The sequence below is a fragment of the Microtus oregoni genome, unplaced genomic scaffold (genome assembly GCF_018167655.1).
Source record: "Microtus oregoni isolate MIOR12 unplaced genomic scaffold, Mior012 000023F_ref0000262, whole genome shotgun sequence".
In the NCBI taxonomy this organism is placed as follows: Eukaryota; Metazoa; Chordata; class Mammalia; order Rodentia; family Cricetidae; genus Microtus; species Microtus oregoni.
In genome coordinates this window covers 28,123,560-28,140,537 of record NW_024543082.1, presented here as the reverse complement: position 1 = coordinate 28,140,537, position 16,978 = coordinate 28,123,560, and the positions used below count along the sequence as shown (strand labels likewise).

Here is a 16,978-nt window from a genome sequence, read left to right as displayed (position 1 = left end):
ATGCCTAAATTTAACTTATATGCCCAGTTTAAATAACAGGCAATGGTACCTAGTTCTCAAGTGCCTTTACAGATCTGAGGGCATGGCATTTTAACAACAAGAGTTTCTAACACAGACATGCAGCTTGCGCAGCACCCCTTAGCTCCTCCAAAAAGACAGAAGACCTTCCACCTTTAGGCCTTGCCTCTGGGTTTGGCAAAGCCACTCACACAGCAAAGAGCAACCTTCCACCTCTTCAGCGTCCTGGATGCCTTTTGAGGAATCCATCTCCACATCCTGCCAAGCCAGGTAGATTAAATCTTCCCCCACAAGAAAAATTTTTGGACCTCTTGTACTCAGCAGCTAATGGCAAGCACTGCTTCTAAGACTGGTGTTCTCCAAAGACTAGGAGAGGAGTTGGGATTGGCTGCATAGCTAAAAAATCTGTCTCATCTTTGCTCATTTATCCGTCCCAGATCTGTCTAATGGCATTTGACAACTTAAGGTACTATTAACTTATTACTTCATCCATGACACTTAATAAAGTTTCCCGCTAAAATACAGACAGGTATGCCTCTTTAACCGGCTTCATAATCCAGGATTAACAGGTTTCAGGTATGTCTTCAGAGGTTCAGCGTTTCCAATTTCTTTTAATTGTCTTCTAAAATGTTCTTATCTTTTAACTTAAAGCAATAGCCTTTTGCTGAATCTGTTCCAGTTCTCTTAAAGTTCTGCTACACTAACCCCAGCCAGTTTCAAGCATATTTTACAGGTCACTCCTGCTGCCTCGACCAGGACCAACTCACAAAGTGCTCTCCAGATAACGCCAAACACCCACAACAGCTCCTGGGACTTCACCATTGGTACCAACTCTTCTGGATTAAGGACACCTGCCAACTAAAATCTGGTTTGATCTGTTATTATGTCCCACCCCATGGCTAACCTCATTTCATGGGGCCAATAATGACAATATTTTTTCTTCTAGCAACCTGCTTTCTCATACTCCAAAAATAACAGCAAACTGGATGCCGTCCCAGCCACTCCTCTTGCTAAGCGTGAGCACCCCAACTCTCAGGTCTCCCCTCTCCCACATTGCCCCATGCCCGTTGGAAGTATCTAGACTTGAGCCAATGCTCCTTTATCCTAAGAGAGCCTAAAATGTTGGTTATAAATATCACCTCAGCTCCTTGTCACACCCCTATATCCGAAGAGTGTGGAATCACTATTAAGTTGCGGGTGTCACCCCAGCCCCCTAACACCCTTCTATCCAAGAAGTCTGGGGTGATTCGAAGTCCCTGGCCTGGGAGTTGTCCCGGTCAGGACTTTAACTCCCAGCCTGCCAAGCGCTGACCCCTCCCCCAGCGGGGATCAGGACCACTTCCACAGGCTGTTTAGGCTTGCATTGGAAAAAGGAAAATGTAGTTTCAGGTTTGCGTGGGCTTTTCTCTTTGCCATCCTGTCTCAGTCCACTCAAGAGTGCTGCATTTATTAAACATGGGCATTTTAATTTGGTCTAGTCTGGTTTGATTGGAGTTTCTTACATTGGCAGAGAGGCTTTTACTAAGATTAAACCAAATACTAATATCTGACTCCAGGTTTGATTATTAAGAACAATTAGAATGCATGCTACACCACTGCCCATGCTCAGCAGCAACTTCAGCCATTGGAAGAAGGGACACGTATCATACAATATTAATCATTTTATGAATGTATTCCTGTTGTCTCCTAGCTCTCAGTGACTTGACTCAGCTGGGTTGGGACACTAGGGAAGTCTACTGTGAACATTTGTATTTTACCCACTTGATCATTATACCTCCATGCTTCTTTGAGGTAAGGTTCTCTCTAAAGCTTGTTCCTACTTGGGAACAAGTGAAGCATCTAATTAAAATGCATATTGGTTTGTTGCACAATTTGTTAGAGCCCACAAGACTATAAACAGGGAATACACAGCTGACAGACCAATAGACAGATCCACAGGAAATGTATATGTACACATCCACATGGAATAACCCATTTTGCAGAGCTGCAGGGACACTTGTCTTTTGGAAAAGTCACTGTCATATCTGTAAAAACCTTTTGAAGCCATGATTCTTCTCTTTGAAATAGGATTCATTTCCAAAACAACTCAGCAGCGTGACTTCTATACAGGCAATGGAGTGACCTTGCTCCATTCCCCCATACCAGAAGGCTTTCGATCAGTGGCATTCACTCTTTGTTCTAACTGTCAAATTCACATAGAGTCAATCTCACAAAATGACCTATTATAACAGACCACATAGAAATTTCTATAGAAGACAGGCACTGTGCAGGAAGGCAGCATGCCCCAACTTTGCTAACAAAAAAATCTGGGTGTCCTTAAAGCTGGTTATCACAAAAGGGATTTGATGAGGAGAATGGGTGAATTCAGGATTCAGGGATGTTTGGTAACTTTATCTAATGGTTTGGAAAGTCAGGTGTTTCCCTTGAGTGTTTGCTCTTTCCTGGGTCAAGTCACCTGTTGCAGAGTACGGCTTTGTCAGGTTCTACCTGCCCTTTTTGTGACTTTGATATGCATATTATCATTGTCTATAAAATTTCCAACTATGTCAGTGAAAACTAGAAACCTCATGGAGATTAGCCTTTACTCTTCTTCTCCTTGCTACTTCTTCCCCTTACTCTCCTTTTTCTCCTTATTCTTCCTCTTACTCTTCCTCTCCTTCATGCCCCCTTCACTTCATTTTTCCTTTTGCATGAAAAATAAAGAAGATGCAGACATAATGTACTTGAGTTATTTATTTATTTTTGGTTTTTTGAGACAGGGTTTCTCTGTAGCTTTGCAGCCTGTCCTGGAACTAGCTTTTATAGACCAGGCTGGCCTTGAACTCAGAGATCCGCCTGCCTCTGCTTCCTGAGTTCTGGGATTAAAGGCTAGCACCACCAATGCCTGACCTTAAATTAATTTTTTACCCTCAGATCCTCGCCTAGTCAATTTGGAGCCCTGAGGGGGTAATGAGGCTGGTATTCAAAGCCCCTGATAACAATTATTTGATATAGTTGACTGTTTTAAAAACTGTGTTAGTAGATGACCATTATTTTCATTAAACAAATTAGGTCTGAAATATTTTGAAAAGTATACAAACTCAGGTTCTGGAGTTGTGTGGGGCTTATGTAGTATTTAGAGTCAGTGGATTGACAGTCCTTAGCTTAACCTGTTTAATGTAAGTCTAAATGAGGTTTGAGAAACCAGAGATGTTAATTTCCACTTAAATAGTGTGGCTTGATCACACATGTTTATTTTTCTCTCTGAAAATGGTTTAAAAATGACTTTGAAAAGAATTAAAAATGTATTTACTAACAAGATGGTTTTTTGTAAGTCGTATAAGGCAGAGGGGCTGGAATTTGAGAATCATAGCTGAAAATGGACCTGAATGTCTGTAGGTGTGTTTAATGCTTAGACACTTTTTGCTTTCTCTACCCTGGTATCACAGGAGGTATCTAAAGAAATAGCAAAGATGGGCTGTTCTGAAATTTCATTAATATTCTGGAACTTTCTAATTGTCAGAATTATGCATGGGCATAACTGTTATTGTATACCCGCTGTGGACTGTAGTATGCCAGGCTTGATTCAGTGAATATGCCTGTCCTGTATCTCTGAAGTCCACGGGCAAAGTTTACATTTTAACAGCCACTTCCCTGATGGGCAAGAGCATGCATTGACTTAGGGTTATGTCATTCCGAAGAACAGCAGGCTAATTTTTACAGAGCTGGTAGAACAGCATAAAAACATAAATTTTATGATTTATTAAATCATAACTTATCAAACTGTTTGCTGCTGGAGAAATGCGAATATTTTATGTTGATTTCAGTGTCTTTTGTCAGTAGACAAAATTGCAATAGACTTACAGTAATGGTTTTAAAAATAACAATATATACATAAGAAATAGTGATCCTTTTTTACTTAGACAAAAACCTGTTCTTGTTTAGACTTTAGCTATGACTCTCTATTTCCAGGTTTTGCTTTCAGTTTTTCTCCTAGACTCCATTCTTCTTAGATGTGAATGTGTTCTGAGGAGACATCTTCACCACTTCTCCATGATGAAGCATCTTAGTCCTGTTTATTTATCCTTTCCCTACTTCCTGCCATTTTCCCTGGTTAGGTGTACAAGATTACAGATGAGATATATCTGGGGTTCGTATCCACGTTCTGGTTGTGAAGCCTAGATATATAGTTTATGTATCTGTAAAATAGAGAGATATATGTGATCTTGTCTCAGGATTGCTAAGGATTAAATAAGAGACAAATTTAAAAGGCTTAGTGTAGTGTAATAGAGTCATTCTTCAGCAAAGGCATCTTTTTGTTAGTATCATTTAATTCTATGCAATTCCATGTACCAAAGATCAAGTATCTATCAGGACACATAGATCAGTATATTGTATACACCTGTGCCCTGTTCTTAAGCCCTAAGAAACCCTCATTCACTGTTCAGCTTAATGGACAATGGACCAGTAAAAGCACACATGACTACATAGCACAGATACATTCTCTTCACCAATTTGCACTCTCTTCTACAGCTTGATATTGATTAATAAGGAATTTGTTAGTCACAATTACTTATCAGTCTGTCATTTTTTATTTTTCTTAATAGACTTCTAATCTTATTTGTGATGGTAAAGTACTCTGTTAAATATGCACATTAATAAAAAAGTATTTTAGAAATAGAGATGTCCAAATGACCCAGTTCTGACCAGTAAAATATAAGACTCCATCAAGGAAGGTTCCAGAAAACTTCCAAAAGAAGGAAAGGGTTATGCACCAATGCCACTCACACTCTTTCTCTCTTCCTGATGTCCTGGAGTTACAAGAGGTCATTTGGAGTGTAAAGACGGGAGATATCTGACAAAGCTTACATAGTAGAAAAAACAGGAAGAATTAGAAATCCCAATGTCATCTGGACCTATCTTATAGGTACTTTCTAGAAATATATTTATTTTAGAGAAGGAAATAGAGAAACTCCAGTTAGAACTACTTATTAAGTTTTTAGTTTTTTGCAGACAATTGTACAAGGTAGATGGGTGTTTATTGAACACATTCTAAAAGGAGATTGTACTGTAAAGACTTTTGTCATAGGTCAGAACTACCTTCTCTTTTATGTGAAGCACAGTATTGGAGTAAAACTGCTCTTCTCTAGTCTCTGACTGAATGAAGTAGATCTCAGTTAATTCATAATACATACTCTTAACTTATAAAGATGAGTATGAATAAGAAATGGTGTCTTTTTTAAGAGGCTCATAATGGTAAGCCAAGTAAGTACATAAATATGCATAATACAAAATAGGTTCAAGGGTACACCATGATTTGGGGTAAATATAGTGGATGGTGACATTGCATGTTGTCAGAGGGATCTGGACTGCTTTACAGAGGAAAATGGACCAGATTTCAGTAGAATAAAGGTTGAAAATAGCAAATGGTATGGGCAAAGCATGAAGGAGGAAACAAGTAAAGTGGGATCTCAAGACTAAAGGGTTGCCATATGATATGTGCTAATTGTTTTCAGTTCTTGGCTTACGTTAAAATACCTTTTAGATAACTTGAGCTGGAGATATCATTCCATGGTGTACACATCTTTTGTTTTGCTGTCAAGAACTATTATAAACAATCTCTAGGTAATTTTGACTTTATATTTAAATTTTAGTTCAACTACCTATGAAACCTTCATTTGCTAACAATTTGTTTCCCCATTCAGTTCCTTGAAAAAGAAGTAGAAGCATTAGCCATTGTAATTTGAGAAAATTAGCATAAATGTGAATTCTATGCACCTACTGTGGGTGAAGGAGTATGGAACATAATGTGACTTCTTTATTCTCCATGATGAAAGTTGGCTGTTTTGATGATATCAGGAGTATAATAGTTGCAGTCCCCTTGACTATCTTTGTCTTCTGTATCATGCACCAATGCTTTTAATTGTATTCCTTGCCAAGCAGAAGAATTTCACACAAAGGAAGAACCAGAGCCTTGGAACTGATAAGAGATTGTACATTGTGAATTGTTCCACAGTGTAAGCGAGTCCCTAATGAATTCTTGCTCAGCACTTTATCTCCTTCACTTTGAAATGTGATCCATGACATGCTTTGTGGCTGGGGCTGGGGTGGAGAAATTGCCCCTTTTCAAAGTTACCAAATAGTTAATATGGTGGAATTTTTAAAAGCAAAACTCATAGGCATATCTGAGTGAATGAACAGGCTGCAAGGGTCTTAGAAAAGAATTGTAATTAATAAAAAGTATACATACAAAAATTAGGCAAATATGGTGTACATAGAAACTGGAACAATGTTACTTTGAGACTGCTGTGTGTGTGTGAGCTTGGAGACCATGTGCTGTGCCGAGCATGCACTGTTTGAGTCCATAAAGAATGCATTCACTTCACAGTCTATGGGATGACACTTTTGTTGTTGGATGAGCAATTCTTGGGATCAACTTTTGTTTTCTTTATTGTGGCTGAATCCTTGCAGAATTCTTCTGTCATTCTTCCAGCGCCTACTTTTTGTGGAAGCTTCGTCACAGGATTCACCAGTGTCTGTTATCTCTGTTTGTGACTGGCTGTGTTCTTGTCTCCCTACAATATACTGAAAACCCATACATATAAATCCAATTTCTGGAGATTAGGTTAAAGTTTTTTCAGTGTTAATTATTGTTATTCCAGAGTCCAAGGATTTTCCCTACCTATGACTTTGGTCAAAGAAAAGAATATTTTTTTTCCTTATACTGGGGTATAAAATATAATTTTTAACCAGGGACAATTTTGGGTAAATATCATGCAGTCCCCAAACTATAAAGCCACAAAATGCAGACATGATTCTCTAAGAAGGCGATGTCACTAATGACACTAAATTACCGGGTTCAAACTGGGGCTGTCCTGGGCCTCTTGGTGTCTTGACACCCATTCTTCTCTTTCTCCCAATGGGTATTCAGTGAATCCACAGCTTTAGTCGATGAGAACATCATTTTGGAGTATTTCTGTTTTGAGAGTAAATAATCATAGGACTTCTTCCCTGAGAACACCTCCACGCTAGTAGCACTTGCTAAGGTCTCTGAGTATCTCACTAACTCCCAACAACTAAAACGCTAGCCCTTGACCAGGATGGAAGACTCCAGCCCTTTCCTGGGACTAAAGCTGACACCTGCTCTGCAGTAGCCTACTCCGTTCTCACCATTAAATGCTTGGCATTTCCCTACCTGATTCAAAGACAGGAAAGTATTGGATTCCCTTCTCAGCACCTTAGAACTGCAGGGGGACTGCTTCCAATTCAGCTTTGAAAGGAGAGCTCTGTCTCTCTCCACAATCAAGGCATTGTGAAGAGATGGTGTGCCTGTGACTCTAGTCCTGTGAATGGAATGTGGCAAGGATGCCTGGCTGTGGGAACGAGATTAGAAAAACTAGAGAGAGAGAGCATTTCAGACAGCGAGCCAGAAGAAAGGTAGAAAACATTCAGACTTTTGCTTATAACAACAACAAGCCAAAGACAAATATTTTTTGTTAATTTTTTTTTTTTTTTGATTTTTTGAGACAGGGTTTCTCTGTAGCGTTGGAGCCCTGTCCTGGAACCAGCTCTTGTAGACCAGGTTGGCCTCAAACTCAAAGAGATCCACTTGCCTCTGCCTCTGGAGTGCTAGGATTAAAGGCATGCACCACCACCACCACCCAGCTATATTCTTTGTTATTGACTCAAAATTGTAGCAGTGGGCTGCTTGTTGGTTCCCGGCTGCTTAGCCCTGAAATAATCACACAGAAACCATATTATTTAAATCACTGCTTGGCTCATTAGCTCTAGCTTCTTATTGGCTAACTTTTACATATTTATTTAACCCATTTCTACTAATCCGTATATCACCACATGGCTGTGGCTTACCAGGTAAAATTCCCAGTGTCTGTCTCCAATGGCTCAATGGCTTCTCTCTGACTCTGCCCTTCTTTCTCCCAGCATACAGCCTAGCTTTCCCTCCAACTTCTGTTCTTCCCTGCCATAGGCTCAAAGCAGTTCTTTATTCATTAACAAAAAAAGCAACACATAGACAGAAGGACCTCCCACACCACAAATAAAACCTCTTAGGGGCAATAAATAAAAAAATGAAAATTTTATGGTTGTATATAAATGTTAAATCTAGAATACAAAGATCCTAAAAGATACTGGACAAGGATTTGGCTGAATATTAGTTTATTTTTCTCTTCTTTTTTTTTCTTTTGTCATATACTAAATGTATTTTGAAAAGCATAAAGGGAACACAGAAACATCTAGGGGTGTGATGAATTGTACAAGGGCATAGGATCTGGAGTAAGGCAAGTCTGGGTTCAAATCCTAGTTCTGCCTTCTTATTAACCTCTGTATAGCAACTTCCTCAGATTACAGAAAGGCAAATAATGCTTTCCCCTATGCAGAGGTCGCCAACAATTAGGAAGCTGATATAGGCAAAACATCTACCTGCATGCTACTCCATAACAGGTACTTCAGAATCTGGAATATTTTAATGTAGAGTACCAGAACTAAAAGCAAGAGCAAAGAATCTGGCCAAGGAGAGTGGGAGGGTCAGGGTGACCTCAGTCTGGGGAGTGTGTGGAAAACTGGCAGAAGAGCACACCGGAGAAAGGGGAAAGAATGCAGCCGCTGATTTTGATTCTGAGCATGAATCAGTCAGTGGTCAGCAGCTGGCTTCATATAGCAGGTCAAGGTCAAAGATAGCCCTGGCATACATGAAACCTTTCCTCCTTCAAAGATCAAAAGGGTATTTGTGATGATTCCTAGACATACGGTAAAAGAAAGAAAATCATACAGTTAGAATAATTCACCTCATGGGATGTTCAGTCTATATGTTTGCTGGGTTTGCAGCCTTGACGCTCATAGATTCCTGAAGGGGAACTTTGAGATTGTTTCAGCAGGCAATTTTGACCCCTCGCACCCAATTTTGTGACAATTTTAGTGCATAATTTTCTGGAAACTTCTTCTGTTGTTTTTCTTCTAATTCATCAAGAGTGTATAGAGCATATGTCACACCAAGTGATAAGAACTTTAATACAGCACTACTTCCATCAGCATTTCTGAGTATATAATTGAGTTGGGATCAGCCCATTGCTGTTTTGTTTTAAATAATTTGTTGAAAATTAGAAAGACTAGAAAAATAAGCTAGTATGTCAACAATGTAGCTTTATTTGTATGTTTATTTGTTTTTGTTTATTTCCTTAATCAGGTTCTCGTGTATCTCAGATTGGCCTCAAAAGTTCTATGTAGATAAAGATGACCTTGAAGCAGCTGAAGATGATTTTGAAATTCTGATATCTTACTTTCAACTGTAGAGTGTTAGGATTATGAGTGTTTACTACCAGACCAGTTTATGTGGTACTGGGGATAAAATCCAGGACATCTTGTATGGTAGGTGAGCACTCTACTGACACAGCTCCATACCTAGCCAAGGTCTCTTCTGATTCTTACTTTTTCCTCTCACTTATTATCTTATTCTTACTTTATCTTAAGAGATAAAATCTTTTCTTTATTTCAATACACAAATCTGAGGAATCATATGGCTCAGTGTGGAAAACATTTCATGATCATGAGAGGAAGCATCTTCAGACACTGTAATCTTCTTCTGCCATTATCTTTCATTCACTGTCATTATCCTGGGCAAACTATGTCTCGTCCTATCCCGTGGGCTCATAAATGTGCTTATTCAAATAAGCTTGAACAGTGTTTTCTGCTATTTTCAACCAAACACGTTCCAATGGGTCCTTACACTGTATTAAAAGGAAAGATGCCATGGAAAGCACATACACAAGAGCTTTAACCCTTTAAAGCCATGCCCATAGAGCTAAATAGCACATTTGTTTACCTCGTCTATAATAGTTGTAACATTTTCACTGTAGTAGGTATAGGGATGCCTTTGATTCCTTTATAATGTTAAGGGTATTAAAAACCATTACCATTTAAAAAGAAGTACACATACAGAAATTTAGAATGTGTATTGTGAGGTCTTTTTTATGTAGTGAACATGCTTTATGAAATTATAATCATTCAGAAAAATTGAGGAATACAGGAGTATAATTGGGAAGGTCTACAATGCAATAGCCCCAGCCTGCTGCAGAGGAGGCAGCTGGCTGCTTTGAGAAACTGACCTAAAGAGGTAACCCTTCTGTTTTGGCTCTTGTCAGGGTAATTATAACGTTTCCCTGACATGGCAACTGTATGATACATGTGTACTAACCCAGATGACACTTTGCCCTTGACTGTATACTCTACAAATCACAGCTCAGGACAAATCTTAAATTTTCTGCTGCATTATCTACTCTGGGTCATCTTGGTATACATCCCATTTCCAGACTGCAAGGCTATAAAAAAGGCACACCATATTGAATTCTTTCCAGAGCATTCTCATGTGAATAACACAGTCCACTCAGACCCCCCCTGACTTTTGGATGCTCCATAGCATTGAGTGTTACAGAGGAATTAGGATGATGGTGAGGATAATCCATCAATAGCCAGTGACCAGATCTACAGTATTCTTTCTATAGATTTCTTGTCTTTGCAAGACTGATTTGATTCTTCCAAAGGTCCAGGCAAGAAGCCAACATCTTCTGTAGTCTTAAACCTCAGACTTAATAAGAATCCTGAAGACCTGTTCTCACTGAAACTGTATTTGCATTTTATCAATGGCTTGTGTTGATGAATAAATGTACTATGACATTCTAGACTTTTTATGAGATAGGATTGATGGAAATGGCCAGAAATGCAATCATATCTAGTGATACTTATTTCCATACATGGTTAATATAACTCATCTAACTCCTATTTTGTACATGAAGGACTTAGGACATAGATCAAGGACCTCAAGTATCTTGTCTAAGACCACACTGCAAGGTGGTTTGGGACCCAGAAATCTGGCTGTAAAACACTTTCACTTAACCTGATTTTTTGATGCCTTTGGCATGGTATAATAGTTAAGCTGGTAGAATAGTGTAACATGAGGGGCCTGCTTTATTGTGGTTTCCATCCTGCCTGGTTTCCACAGTCGTTAGATTCCAAGGAAAATCACACAGAGAGTCTACATTAGGTTATAAACTGATTGGCCCATTAGGTCAGGCTTCTTCTTAACTCTTATAAAGTATATTAACCCATTAATCTTATCTGTTAGCCACATGGCTCAGTACGTTTTTCAGTAGGGCAGGTCAGATCCTGCTTCTTCCGTGGTCTGGGCACCACTGCAAGAGAGCTTCCTTCTTCCCAGAATACTCCTGTTCTCATTGCCTCACCTCTACTTCCTGTCTGGTTTTCCTGCCTATACTTCCTGCCTGGCTACTGGCCAATCAGCGCTTATTTAAAATGTAATTGACAGAATATAGACAATTCTCACGCACCACAATAGATGCTTTTGCTTGTTAAAAATATTGGCAAAAGCTACAAAGGAAACAATGATTTACTAATAACATGAAGAAGGACCCATGTTGCTAGTTGCTCACAACCTGGATCTCAACAGAAGAGAAATGAGGTCATTCTGAAAAGGAAGCTTTTGGTTTAGGATAAAGGTAACTGTCTTATTGTGTTCTGACTGCTTGAGTTCCTAAGACCACATCAGAATGTTTTACTTAAGTATGGTGTAAGAGTTCATGAGCTCTGGGGAGTAGCGGTTCCTGCAGTGGCGACATCAGAGCTCCCAGGGGAGGGCGCTCCAGCGCCATAGCTACTGCCGTAGTAGGGGCTGGCCTGGCGGCCATCATCCAACAGCTCCTGGGCGAAAGGGCTTCCCTGATCAAAGGGGCCTGAATCTCCTAGATCCTCTTGGAAGGCCATGCCATCTTTCTCCAGCAGTTCAATGATCCAGCTGAGTTCATCTGACGAGCTGGAGGAGGCTGGCGGAGGCAGGAAAGGGTCACTCACCATGAGGTCCCGAATCAGGGTGTAGAGTTGGTCTCCCAGAGGCCCAAAGACCAGTCTTAGCTCTTCAAGGGCACAGCTGCAGAGGGTGGCCCCGTCCATATCGCATCGCGAGAAGTCGATGGAACTGGCGTCGTACTTGTTCTTCTCCACTTGGTAGCTGATCCAGTCCAAAACCTGGCTCTTTGATCAGAACTGGGGCTGCTCCCCTGACCAACTCGCCTTCTCTGGACCTCCCAGGGACATTTGGGGGTTGTTCAGTGTCAACATCAAGTCTTCGGCGCCAAAGGTAGTCGATGGAGGAGCGGGAGCCAGGGCGGGGTCTTCTGAACTGTACATGGCGTTGAAGTAGTTACTAAAAACGTTGCTGATCTCACAGGTGGCTGCCATGAGGCCCCCGAGAGTCAGGGTTCGATGTGGCAGGCGGGTGAGCAGGCTTCTGAGGCCACGGGAAGGGAAGAAATCTAGGCGGCTGAAAGGCTCAGCCAGACTCCGGTGGAAGTGACTTGGACCTGGATCTCACTGATAGCAAGGTCTTCCCTAGAGATGGCTTTCCTGACTATAAGAAGGGGGAACCCAAGCACGGGAAGAGGAAACGGGGGCGCCCCAGAAAGCTGAGCAAAGAGTACTGGGACTGCCTAGAGGGCAAGAAGAGCAAGCATGCCTCCAGAGGTACTCATTTGTGGGAGTTCATCCGAGACATCCTCATCCACCCTGAGCTCAACGAAGGCCTCATGAAATGGGAGAACCGGCATGAGGGTGTGTTCAAGTTCCTCCGCTCGGAGACCGTGGCCCAACTCTGGGGCCAAAAGAAAAAGAACAGCAACATGACCTACGAGAAGCTGAGCCGGGCTATGAGGTACTACTACAAACGGGAGATTCTGGAACGGGTGGATGGCCGGCGACTCGTCTACAAGTTCGGCAAGAACTCCAGCGGCTGGAAGGAGGAAGAGGTCTTAGAGAGTCGGAATTAATGGTCAGGACTGGACCCAGGACCTGGCTCAGACACAAACTTGAACTGAAGCCTTTCTGGAAGGACAGGCAGGCCGGAAGGCCCCCTCAATGTGGATGTGTTCCCTGTGTTGCTGTGGAGAGGAGGAACCCGGAAAGTGTGTTGTATCCTGAAGTGCCTGTGGCCTCTCCTCTCCCACCTTTTGGAATTACAAGCCTCAGGGTTTGAAGTGACCCGATCGCTGACTCTACAGCCCTCAGCCCTCAGCCCGGGACTCCAGCTCCTTCCAGTCCCAGCAGAGGAGACCCACCTGCAGATGCCTGGGCTCAACCAAGGAGGCTAGGGAGATCGTGGGAGGAGAGTTCAGGGGCAGAAGGGACAGGGTTGTGTTCTCCAGCCTTCCTTCCTGAACTGACTTCCTCCTCTCGGCCCAGTACTCAGGCTCCACAGGTGGGGGTCCGAGCATCCCTAATTTATGTGCTATAAATATTCCAAGTGTACATAGAGAGCTATTTTTTGTAAAGCATTCCCCTCCCTGCTCTTCTCCCACTGGGTGCTGCTGGCCAGATTGATTGTTCTAGGTCTCCTAACTAGACCAGCGTGAAGTGGGGTGATGCCAGACCCCTCAAGATGGGGTTCCTGGATCCCTTTTCCTGTGAATGGAGGCTTAGACCTCCAATAAAGTGCCTTCTAGGCTTTTTCTAAAAAAAAAAAAAAAAAAAAAAAAAAAAAAAAAAAAAGAGTTCATGAGCAATATGTTCAGTCTAAGGACATGACTTTTAACAGTCGAGAGACCACTCTGTGTTGGCTGAGATAGAAACTTGCTCAGTACAGTGTACATTACCGGTTTCTCATAATTCAGAATTCCTCAACTTTAGCAAGTACGGCCTGGCGCATCTCAAACCAAGACCAGGTAGAGTCAGGTAAATGGTGAAAAGCCTTGAAAATGTTCCAAGACAATAACCAGAGCTACTTACTTCACTAGGAAGAGAGCATCAGCCACACAGCTCTTCAAAGCATTTGGGCCACACAATTTGTTAAGAGTCGTGTCTGATAGCAATTAGAATATTACTCCAACTAAAATGCCTTAAAATATCCAGATTTCCAAAAATACTTTTTAATTATCAACCAAAAAGGTTGCTCACACAGTTGCTAACTAGAAATCTCAGCTTTGTGCGGACTTTTCATAACTCATGTTAGCGCATACTAATAGGAGATACTAACAAAAAAATCTGAAAGAATAATACCTGAAATGAAATCTGTAAATTCCATATAATGCAGCTGGAAAATGTTGAAAAATAGTTTTCAAATGGATGTGTCTATGATCCCTTGATGTTTGTAATTGTTCTCTGTCTTTGGGATGATGCCACAAAAAACATGAAAGCTAATAATCTAAATACCTGGTTGACATCCACAGTGGGATGCACCCATGGAGAATGTAGAAAATTTTAATGTAATCAGAGAGGTGACTCCTGGATAACCCCAACAAAATTTCTTGTGAGTCAGCTATGCTCACATTTCTTTGAACTATGTCTCTCCCAAGGGAGATGAAGCAATTGCATAGACATAATGTCTTACCCTTTCAGTACAATGCAACCCGCATTCCTCAATCCATTCATCATCATCCATGGTATTTGTGCACGGTGCTGTCATGCAGAGCTAGTTGCCAGCAGTGATTAAAAAGAAATCCACACGGCTCTATGTTCAGGAGACAAAGTAAAACCAATTTTCACCATGTTTACTATGAAGGCATCAAACCATTAAGGGGAAAATCCCCAGAGGAGCTCCTCAATGAGACTCTCTCCATGAAGACTGTCTCCAGAGACCCGAGAGGCAAATGAAGTGATTATCTGTCACTCACAATCTCTCTTCATGAAATCGGAGTCCATAGGGTCGGTCAGGATTTCACTGGAGAACAATTTCTCTCTCCAGGCGCTACTTTGCCTACCTCTTGCTCACTGATTATGAAAGCCTTCTTTTTCTCTGACTTCCTGATAGCCTGCTTTTGTTCTCAAAACAAATAAACCCAAAGATCCCAAACACTCTATGATATCATTACTAGAGACATCTCATGTGGCATGTATCCTATCTAGCACATAAAGATCCTGTTACATTCTTAGAAAAAAAAGAGAATGTTTTAAATCCAATCTCCCCTCTTCTCCCAAGCCCTTCCCTATCCATCTTCCTTCCTGTCTCTTCTTTGTCCCCCCCTTTCTCTTCCATCCTCCTCTTCTTTCTTTGCCTTCCCATGTTTACATTCAACACGAAAAATTTAAGATCACCCAGTTTCTGATACTGCTAGCACAACAGGACTATGGCAGTACTTGCAATATACCTAGTCCCACCGGATTCTAAGCATATTACACATACTGACTCATTTAATCATCTTAACAATTTTCAGAGGTGGGGATAATTGTTAATTCTCTATAAACAAACAAAACCAAGGCATAAAGAAGTTATATAATTTGGCAGTGGCCACATAAAAAATGAGGTCTAAACATTTCAAAGGCCATGTGTGAATCAGTGTTACACACCATTCCATGGAGAAAGAGATTGAGGAATAGAGAATTAACATATACAGGGCCCCTAATTCATTCCAGCTCTCAGGCTATGGGTTACTTAGTTAAATCTGACCAACAATACTACACATCAGACACGATTATCCTTTCTTTAATAAATAAGATTAAAATAACCTTTCCTAGGTAGACTGATAATCTGTTAATTAACTTATTCATGCTAAAACATAATAGATTATCACCTGATACTGGAACGTATCTAAGTGGCCTTCATTTGAAGTCATGTCTTTGCCATTTAGTTCTTGTTCATTCTGAGACCCTGACTACCTGGACATGCTAAAGACTTCAATTCAGCCAGTCAGGCCTACAGCTTCCTCTTACTACTCTTAAGAATCCATTCTCTTCCCTGAAAGACTTCCAGGACATAAGAAACCTCATCAGAGTCCAGGTCCTACTTCTGAGTCTGATTTGTATTACACATTTTTCTTTATCAACTTTAATCCAAAATGGTTGATAATGAGAAGTTTAAAGAAGAACCATATGAATTATCTTATAAGACTTACTCATGGGATTACATGAAACTGTTTTCATACAGTAATAACACAAATGGTGCCATTTCATATAAATCAAAATCATTTAAATTTTCTTATTACCATTTTAGTTCCACAATTTATTTAAAAATAATTAAGAACGTAGGGTATTTTAAAGGCAAGTGTTTAACTGGCCTCAAAAAATAACTGTCGGTATATTTTATATAATTTTATTTTTCATGTAAATGATAAGTGTGGATCTCACAGCCCCAGGACCTACTGTCTGCCATACTGGAATATCTTTTAAAAAATTAAAAATGCTGTGCTCCATGAAAGAGAAAATACAAAATATCAAAATTTATAAAATGCATTAAAAGAGCTGGAAAGGAAAAATTATAAACCTAAATGAACAAAATGCTTAGTGTAGAAAATAAAAATAGTCTCAAGTCAATACTCTCATTTCCCATATTAAGTAACCAGAAAAACATTAGCAAGATAACCTCAAAGCAAGCAAAGCATGAAATATCAAAGATAATAACGCAGACCAGTGAACCTGACAGCAGAAAATCCATAGAGAAAATCGTGAAAGAAAGGTTGTTTCTTTGAAATGATCAATAAAATTGATTAACCTCTAGCAAGATTAACAACAAGAGAGTGTACAAATTACATATATCAGGAAGGACAGGATCTACTTACCTAACAGACATCAAAATTACAGCTAAAAAATGTCTCCCCAAATTTTATATACATAAACTATACAGCAAGTTAAAATGAACCAATTTCTCCAAAAACACAAATTGATACAGTTCCCCCAATATGAAACAGGTAATTTGAGTGGCTCTATAACTATTAAAGAACTTCAATTTATAATTTCAGTCCTTTTCCCAAATGGTTTTTATGCTGAATTATTTCAAATATTTAATTAAGAATGGATGTCAGTTTTCTACATACTCTTCAGAAGAAAGAACACGTTCCAATTCACTGTGTGTGGTCAGTGCTAGTGACTTCAAAATCTGTAAAAGTCATCCATCCAAAGAAACAAACTACAGTGTCTCTCAACATCACATACACAAAAATACTCAATTAGTATTTAGTCCATTAAAAAT

The 16,978-nt window shown here is 40.2% G+C and overlaps 1 protein-coding gene and 1 pseudogene across 1 annotated transcript; one reads left to right on the top strand and one right to left on the bottom strand.

The window, feature by feature from the left end:
• Nucleotides 1–11,604: 11,604 nt before the first annotated feature.
• Nucleotides 11,605–12,355, bottom strand: LOC121461633 (annotated as a pseudogene).
• A 4-nt stretch (nucleotides 12,356–12,359) lies between these two features.
• On the top strand, nucleotides 12,360–13,542 carry LOC121461632 (ETS-related transcription factor Elf-3-like; the record flags this gene model as incomplete). Its single annotated transcript, XM_041672723.1, has 1 exon — nucleotides 12,360–13,542. A coding segment is annotated over one exon (489 nt), but the record flags the coding sequence as incomplete, so codon positions are not given.
• Between the last annotated feature and the right edge of the window lie 3,436 nt (nucleotides 13,543–16,978).